We start from the raw sequence: 10,000 nt of genomic DNA on the forward strand, positions 1-10,000 counted from the left end.
GATAGTGTATTATATACAGTATACTATAAGATAGTGTATTATATACAGTATACTATAAGATAGTGTATTATATACAGTATACTATAAGATAGTGTATTATATACAGTATACTATAAGATAGTGTATTATATACAGTATACTATAAGGTAGTACATTATATACAGTATACCATAAGATAGAATATATACAGTTTGTAATATAATATGACAAAATATATAAATTATACAATAAAATAGAATAGTATTTATAGTATATGATATAAGATAGTTTAGTATGTACAGTATGTAATACAAGATTGTTTAATATGATAATGAATACAGCCGCAAGAAGAAATGAAAACAGAAGGAACTTTTCGAACCCAGACAAATAATAAACTGAAATGTATTAAGGTTTCTTATTTGTCTGAAGAGGAATTCGTGACGAGTTCGAAACGTTACATTTATTTTTAATTCTTATTGTGGTTGTTTTTATTTCCATTTTTGTGTACACGTTACTGTGTTTCTGCTTCTGTTCATAGTATAGCATATACGAGAACTATATGATAGTGCAGTATGTACAGTGGGTGATTATTTTCCTTTATGGTATCAGTAGTTAATAATGATAATGATGCAATGAAAAACACAATACCGTGTTGATAATAAGGAAGAAAAATCTAGTTTGTGCATTGTGGGTTTTTCTTCCAATGATTCCATGGGATTGCATAGTGCAAGTTGCTTCATTTGGATGTAGGATGAGGTGATGATTATCAATATATATCAAAGAATCACACACATACACACACACACACACACACACACACACACACACACACACACACACACACACAAACACACACACTAACACACACACACATACACACACACACACACATATACACACACACATACACACACACAAACATACTCACGCACACACACACGCACGCACGCACACACACACACACACACACACACACACACGCACGCACGCGCACGCACACACACACACACACACGTAAACACGCACACACACACACACACACAAACACACACATGCCTAAAAGCATCATATTACGTATCAATCAGGATGATATTCTAACTCTATTACCATCAATATCGTTATTATCGTTCCTGTCTTTATCAGTGTTATTGCCATTACTGTTAATAGCTTTATCATTATCATCATATTGTTATCATTATCATTATCTTTCCTCAATTCACGTACAATTATCATCTACATGACTATCCGAGGGAAGGGTAAGAAGGAAAGGAAGAGGGGAAGGGGGAAGGAAAGGGAAAAAAGGGGAAATAAAAGAGAAAGTGATAAAAAGGGAAAAGAAAGGAAAGCCTCCTAAAGGGGGCTTTAGGAGGAAAGGAAAGAAGGGAGGGGAAGGAGGGGATAAATGGGAGATAGGAAAGGAGAAACGCAGGGGCCTTAAAGAGGAAGGTTAAGAAAGAGAGGATCAGAGAGAAAAGGAGAGTTGAATAGCGAGGGAAGGAGATAAGGAATCGAAGGAGGTGGTGAAGGAAAAGGAAGAGAGAATAGGAATAAGTAGATGTAGTATTTGAAATAGAGGAGATGAGAGAATTTAAGGTAGGTTTGGGAGAAAGAGGAGGTGGCAGAGCGGCAAAGAGAAAGTTGGAGGGAAAGGAAATAATGATAAAAATGCTAATAATAACTATGATAATGATAATAATGATAATGACAAGAACAATAATGATAATGATAATAATAATAAAGATAATGATAATAATAATGATAATAATAATAATTATAAAATAATAATGATAATGATAACAATAACAAGAATAAGAATAACATCAACAATAATAAGGATAATGATGATGATGATAATATTAATAATAATGATAATAGTAGCAACAATAATAATAGTAATGATAATAATAATAATAATAATAATAATAATAATAATAATAATAATAATAATAATAATAATAATAATAATAATAATAATAATAGTGATAATGAGTTTAAAAAATAAACACAAATAAATATATCGAACATGGCTCTAAGAAGAAAAGCGAGAAGTAGACAGAGAAAGAAAAAAAACACATGAATTAAAAATCTAAAATATAAACATTTGGGAACCGCGGAGCTCCAGTCCGACGCTCGAATGGCCAATACATCAAAGTCTTCAGAAACGTTTTGAAACATAGGCGAAGAACCGCTCCCTTCCTCCCGCGCCTCGGAGGCCATCTATCACGGAGCTTACTTAGTCCGCCAGAGCTCTAAAGCCCCGCCAGCGAAGTTCCGGCCGACGATCCCAGGTCATTATGCATGTCAGATCTCCTTCTCCTGCAGCAGGTCAGAATGCCCGATACACCTCATTAAAAGTCTTTCGAACGGAGATCCGCGGAGGTCACGCAGACCCCGCGGGAAAGTTCTAATGAGAGATTTTTGGATTTCTGTGCCGATCGTGATTCCCGCGCCATCTTGTCTTCGGGGCTTCGAACTCCGCGAATTTTCCTTTTTTTTTCTTTCTTTCTTTCTGTTTCTTTCTTTTTCTTTCTTTTTTCTTTCTTTTTCTTTTTTTCTTTGTCTTTCTTTCTTTTTCTTTCTTTATTTTTTTTCTTTTTGTTTTCTTTCCTTTTCTTTCTTTCTTTTCATTCTCTTTTTTTTTCTTCCTTTCTTTTTCTTTCCTTTTATTTTTCTTTCTTTCTTTTTCTTTCTTTTTCCTTCTTTTCTTCCTTTTTTCTTTTTCTTTCTTTCTTTCCTTCTCTAGCGGAGGCGAAGAAAGAAGAGGTTATGGAGTGTTCTGGTAGATACTGACATATCATTCGAGTTTGTATATTAACTGGGATCTCTCGCGATTAATCATTTAATCGGGTTTAGAAGTGACAGTCCAGAAATGGAATCTCCTGAAAAAAGAGACAGTATATTGACTGACGGGAAATCCTAAATCATCTCAACGATATTGCTCTGTCAGTATTTCTTGTTTTGTTTTAATGTGATTTCAACTGATACAAAAAAAATAAATAATATAAAACGCGTGATCTGTTCTTTCCTATTCGGCTCTAGTACACAACGAGAGGGAAAAAATAAGATAAAACATAATAGTTAGTTAAACACTAACTTCTACCGACTTATCAAAAACAATCGTCTAGTGGCTTATTGTTACACCTTATAATGCGTACAGCAATATGTTCTTTCTCCTCCCCTCAATCAGGTCACCATATCTGACAACGCTTTATAATCCTACCTTACTTTCCTGGGTAATTAAACCCTTTATTTTGACTACCTCCTTTCTCTCTTCCCTTAACTTATTGCTATCTAATTGTCATTATTGCCAATATCATTATAATTGTCATTGTTATTATCATTATAGTTTTCATTATTGATATTTATTATTAATATTATTATTATCATTATCATTATTATTGTTATTTCTATTATTATTGTTGCTATTATCATTATTATCATCATTATTATCATAACTATCATTATTATCATTATTATCATAACTATCAATACTATCATAACTATCATTATTATCATTATTATCTCTATTATTATTATCATCAATGTTATCAATATCATTATCATTTAATTTGCTGTTATCATTATTATTATCATCATCATCATTATCATTATCATTATCATTATCATTGTTATCATTTTCATTAATATTCTCATTATAATAATCATTATCATTATTATTATTAACATTATTATTAGTAGTAGTACTTATATTATCCTCATAATTATTACAGTTATTATTGTTATCGTTGATATCATCATCATTACCATTATCTTTGATATCATTATTATTATCATTATCATCATTATTATCCTTATTATCATTAGCATCATTGGTTTTATTATCAGTATCATTGCTATCATCATCATTACCATCATCATCATTATCACAATTTTGTTATTGATGCTATTGTTTTATTAGTATTTCATTAGTAGCAGTAGTAACAGTAGCAGAAGCCTCATCATCATTATCACTACCATAATTATAATCTTTATCTATATGTAAAAAAAACAACCACAATAATATATAAAGATAAAGATTACGTTTCGAACTCTTCACGGGTTCCTCTTCTGACGAATAATAAACCAAAAAGGATACAAGCAGAGAATTTTGGCAAGATCACATAGCGGAAGAGAAAGAACAGAACAAGAACAAGATCTGAAAGAGGCCTCAGGAGGAGGGTCAAGATCGAAGAGATTGGGGAAGGCTTTACTTAGTAACGACAAGGTAAGGTCATCCAACCAGTACTCAAGTTGAAATTAGAAAATCCAATCACTGGTGCTTCAAGCATTTTTCTTTCATTAGAAATTGATGATTCGTGAATTAAATTAGCGTGTTTTCAGGGATCCCGATGACCTTCATCACGCAAATGAATGAAACGCATTTGATTCCCTGGCGCACCTATCACTTCTAACATCACGTCTATTCTCATTCATTCTATTTTCGAAAGCTCTACCGGTTTCGCCTATGTAAAATTTCGGCCAGTCCTCACAAGCGATTGTGTAAATATCGGCCGCATAGCACTTAAGTGGCCAAAGTATTACACAACGTATTCGGATATGTAAAAAAAAACCAGTGTTAATGTATGTCCCCTTAAACATGCACTGTTTTTCATGAAGAGATTATTGGCTCTGTCCTGTTGTATGTCACGGGAATGATTATAAAATTTACTTTTCGCAGATGACTGCCCGAATAAAAAATAGAGAATATCCTAATTTCGAATAGATTTCAAACAGAATGTCGAGCTCATGATCGATGAATTCCTTATCACAAATCCTACAAGCCCTCAGGAACATTTACGACAAAACCAATTTCTTAACATACAACAGGTGATTCGAGAGAAAATAAGGTAATTAGCGATGTGGATGCGTTTACGGTAAACTGGAAAATTTAAGCGAGCCTTTACATTGGAAGAAAACGTCGAGAAAAAGTAATTTATCTGACTCTTCCCAGTCCGCTTTAAAATTTATAGCATTGAAAAATATATAACGGAACCAAATCATGTCAGAATGGATAGCGGACGGAAGGAGTTGAGATTCCAGTATTTCCACGTACGTCACTGTGTATGTGCTTGTGTCTTTATCATTATCATCATCACCACCACCATCATCATCACCATCATAATTATCATCATTATCATCATCCCCATCATCATCATCATCATCATCATCATCATCATCATCATCATCATCATCATCATCATCATCATCATCATCATCATCATCATCATCATCATCATCATCATCATCGTCATCACCACCACCACCACCACCACCATCACACGGTTCAAATTCAAAAGAATATCAATCCAAGATAAGCCAATCGATTTAATACTAATCTAATGTAGAGAATCTTCAGAAATACCCCAAGAGTTTCTGCACTTTCCAATCACACACGAAGGTAAGAGTTAGCGTGAGAACCTTGTCTTGTCAAGTTGAAAAGTTTGGAAATGTAAAACCAAAGTTTGTGGACGGAACTTCTGATGAGCTTGCTGTAAAATGATATATCCATATTTACTGTGCAGATGTGAATGTATACTCTTATGGGTGAGATGCTTAAAGATGGATATATATATATATATATATATATATATATATATATATATATATATATATATATATATATATATATATATATATATATATATATATATATATGCGCGCGCGCGCGTGTGTGTGTGTGTGTGTGTAGTATACAGCCTGCATATATATGGGGAGTCAGTTCGCGGAAAACGACTCTAAATAAAGACTCATTATGCATTCAGTTATTGTATCCTGTGTGTGTGTGTTAGATGGACAGGCAGACATACACTCACCCAGACACACAGACAGGCGGACAGACCCTTATTCAGACACACAGACAGGCAGACAGACTGACAGACACTCAGACACACATACAGGCAAAAAGAAAGGGATTGAGCATGAGATAATTAGAGAGAGAACCAGACAGACGGCGAGAAAGTAAAATAAAAAAAAGAATCAGACAGATAGACAAACAAGCAGATAGACAGTGAGAAAGAGAATCAGAAAGAGAGACAAAGAAAGAGAATCAGAAAAAGAGACAGAAACTCAGAAAGAGAGACAAAGAAAGCAAGAGAATCAGAAAGAGACAAAGAAAGCAAGAGAATCAGAAAGAGACAAAGAAAGCAAGAGAATCAGAGAGACAAAGAAAGCAAGAGAATCAGAAAGAGAGACAAAGAAAGCAAGAGAATTAGAAAGAGAGACAAAGAAAGCAAGAGAATCAGAAAAAGAGACAAAGAAAGCAAGGGAACCAGATAGAGAGACAAAGAAAGCAAGATAACCAGAAAGAGAGACAAAGCAAGAGAATAAGAGAGAGAGACAAAGAAAGAGGCGTGGGAAAGGAAGCGCCGATAGTGGCGGTGCTGGTAATGGTGACGGCGATCTTGCAGGCGGCGGCGTCTTCTCTCCCGCGCGGCCTTTGTCATGGAGATTCCTTTAAGGATTTGAGTCTACGCGACACCCGCACTGTCAGTCTCAGCGAGCTCCGCCACGGTGAGGGAGGCGGAGGAGGGACGGAGGGGAAGGGGGGAGGAGGAGGAAAGGGAGGGAGTCTCTAAATGGAAAGCTGGAGAGGGAGTAAGAAGGAGGAGGGAATCCGGAGGAAGAGGGAGTTAGTTTGCGAATGGAAGGAGGGCGGAGGGAGGGAAGGGAAGGGTGGAGGAGGAGGAAAGGGAGGGAGTCTCTAAATGGAAAGCTGGAGAGGGAGTAAGAAGGAGGAGGGAATCCGGAGGAAAAGGGAGTTAGTTTGCGAATGGAAGGAGGGAGGAGGAGGAAAGGGAGGTAGTCTCTGAATGGAAAGTTGGAGAGAGAGTGAGAAGGAGGAGGGAGTTAGCTAGCGAATGAAAGGAAGGAGAAGGGAGATGGGAGACGGAGAAGAGAGGGAAGGGGAAGGGTGGAGGAGGAAAGGGAGGTAGTCTCTAAATGGAAAGCTGGAGAGGGAGTAAGAAGGAGGAGGAAGTTAGCTAGCGAATGGAAGGAGGGCGAGGGAGATGAGAGACGGAGAAGGGTGGTGGAGGAAAGGGAGGTGGTTTCTAAAAAAAGGAGTCAGTAAGGAAATGAAAGAAAGGAGAGGGATTGTGGACGAGTGAAAGGGGAGAGAAGGAAATAAAAAAGGATGGAAAGGGGATGAAAGGGAGGTGATCTATAGCGGAAGAGTGGGTGGGGAGAATAAGAGGAAAGGAAAGGGTTATTAGGCGAAAGAAAGACAGGCCACGAAGAAAATGAGGGAGGAGATAGAGATGGAGAGTAAAGGGTGATATTCTACAAAGAGTTGGGGAGAAGGTCGGTGGAGGAGGAGGGGTGTCATGGGGAGAGAGAGCAAGGCTGATGAAGGAGTAAGTGGGGGTCAATTCTCCAAAGGAAGAGTTAGGAGAGCGAGAGCGAAAAGAAAGCAGAAAGGAAAGCAAGGGATGCTATTGGCCATCCTCTAAAAAAAAAAAAAAAAGCACAATTGATATGGCTTTGAGGAAAAACAGCGAGCTTCGGGATGGGATTTTCGGAGTGAAAATGAAAGGAACAGAAGGCCATAAAGAAGCGATATCAGCGCAGGAAGCAGAAGAGCAAGAGATCAGAAATGTGCACGGAGCTTGTGTGAAGTCCGAGAGCGCGGGGAAGAGATCCGACCGACGAAGGCAGGAGGAGAAGAGGAGGCCAAGAAGACTGCAACAGACACACATACCCGATAGTACATGCATACATACATATATATATATATATATATATATATATATATATATATATATATATATATATATATATATATATATATATATATATGTGTGTGTGTGTGTGTGTGTGTGTGTGTGTGTGTGTGTGTGTGTGTGTGTGTGTGTGTGTGTGTAAAAGCACACACATATACACACACACCTATATATATATATTCATGTATGTATATACACACACACAGACACACAGATATATATGTATATGTGTGTGTATGTGTGTGTGTTTGTCTATATATATATATATATATATATATATATATATATATATATATATATATATATATATATATATATATATATATATATATATATATATGCATCCATGAATAAAGAAACCTTAACACACAAAGAAGTAGCGTTCTTTATCAATCATACAGACAGACAAGAAAAGAGAGGGAACCTGTTTGTGTATTATATTCGAATGACAAACACACTTGATGGACACGACGGAGCATTAAATAAAATTAAGCATAATCCTGTAATATATTCAGATGATAATATACCCAAAGCGGTGAGCCAGATGCAAAATTAACTGTCTGATTAGAAAATATGCAAATCAAGGTATTTGCATATTCAAGAATAATCATGATCATAATTGAATGCTCTCTCAAAAAGTGAATTGTGCGTTAAATGCTGCATTAGATAATCATTACATTTTATCATTATGGGCAAGCTGTTTTTTGTATGACGGTAGCATAAAAGACTTTAAATTATTTCCCAACTATATCAATTAATTATGTCTGATGCATATCTATGTCTGTATCTATATGTGTCTATATACCTTTGTATATCTGTTTGTCAATATATTCAGCCATCTCTCTCTCTCTCTCTCTCTCTCTCTCTCTCTCTCTCTCTCTCTCTCTCTCTCTCTCTCTCTCTCTCTCTCTCTCTCTCTCTCTTTGTCTATCTAACTATCCATCTGTTTATTCGTTTCTCTATCTGTCTATCTTACCTATAGGTTTCTTTATCTATCTGTCCATCTACCTGTTATTTTGTCTATCTACTTATCTATCTACCTATATACCTACCTATATACCTAACTGCCTATCTACCTACTTATTTATCTATGTATGTATGTATGTATGTATGTATGTATGTATCTATCTATCTATCTATTCATTTATCTATCCATCTATCTATCTATCTATCTATCTATTCATCTATCTATCTGCCTATCTATCTATCTATCTATCTATCTATCTATATAAATACCTACCTACCTACCATTCTATCTATCTATCTATCTATATAACTACCTACCAACCTACCATTCTATCTATCTATCTATCCAACCATCTATCCATCTATCTATCCATCTTTTTCTTTATAAATACGTATGTATATAAATGCGAGTAAGATCCTGTCCAGCCACAGGGAGCCCAGGACCTCCCCAGCGCCACAGAAGCCACGCGAAGCCGACTAACCTGTGTGTAGGAAGAGCGTGACGAGGAGCGCGAGCAGGGAAGGGCTGGTGGGTCTCCCGAAGACGTCCATGGTGCAGGCAAGCTTCGATAAGTCTTCTTTGTGGTTTTCTCTATTCCTTCGTTTATCTTTATCACAACTGACGAACGGCGGGCTGGTTGTACTCTCTCTTTTTTTTTATATAAGATACAAAAGGATCACTAAACTACACCACAATTATTCACTGCCCACTAGAGGTTCCATGGATTTTTTTTTCAAGAATTATGGAACACTATAACACAAAATTTGGCTTTTTGGATAGGTATTTTTGAGTTGTTACCAGCAGCTGAATTCCTCGAGTAAGTTGTCACCAATGATCAGCTTCTGGTTAGCTTGACCTGCGAAAGAAGAAATTATTTGCTTAGTAATAATGCATATGATAAGTTGTATATCTGTTTGTCAATATATTCAGCCATCTCTCTCTCTCTCTCTCTCTCTCTCTCTCTCTCTCTCTCTCTCTCTCTGTCTGTCTGTCTGTCTGTCTGTCTCTCTTTCTCTCTCTCTCTCTCTCTCCAGAAAATGAGAAAAAAGAAAAATACGGGTATGCGATAGCAACACTGATGATGATGATGATAATCATAATACCAATGATAAAAATGATTATGATATGATCATGATAGCATTTATTATTACTTTTCAGACCATGATCATAGAATAATAATGAGATACAAGGAATAGATTCAGGAAGGAGAGAAATTCCATTTGCGCATAAAACCACATGATTTTGTGAAAGTGTGTATGTGCGCATATGTAAATTGAAAGTGGTTACAATGTAAAAATCCTGACGAAAGAAAAATGGAGACGGAAAAATGATAAAG

At 36.1% G+C, this 10,000-nt stretch overlaps 1 protein-coding gene across 2 annotated transcripts in view; it reads right to left on the reverse strand.

The window, feature by feature from the left end:
* LOC113822855 (protein amalgam) overlaps window positions 1-10,000 on the reverse strand; it is a 470,613-nt gene that overhangs the window by 379,417 nt on the left and 81,196 nt on the right. For both annotated transcript variants that reach the window (XM_070142542.1, XM_070142539.1), the window contains exon 2: window positions 9,146-9,520. In XM_070142542.1, coding sequence (XP_069998643.1) covers window positions 9,146-9,215 — 70 coding nt within the window. In that variant the 5' untranslated portion in view covers window positions 9,216-9,520. The remainder of the gene's footprint in view (window positions 1-9,145; window positions 9,521-10,000) is intronic.

The sequence above is a fragment of the Penaeus vannamei genome, chromosome 3, assembly GCF_042767895.1.
Source record: "Penaeus vannamei isolate JL-2024 chromosome 3, ASM4276789v1, whole genome shotgun sequence".
NCBI classification, from domain to species: domain Eukaryota; kingdom Metazoa; phylum Arthropoda; class Malacostraca; order Decapoda; family Penaeidae; genus Penaeus; species Penaeus vannamei.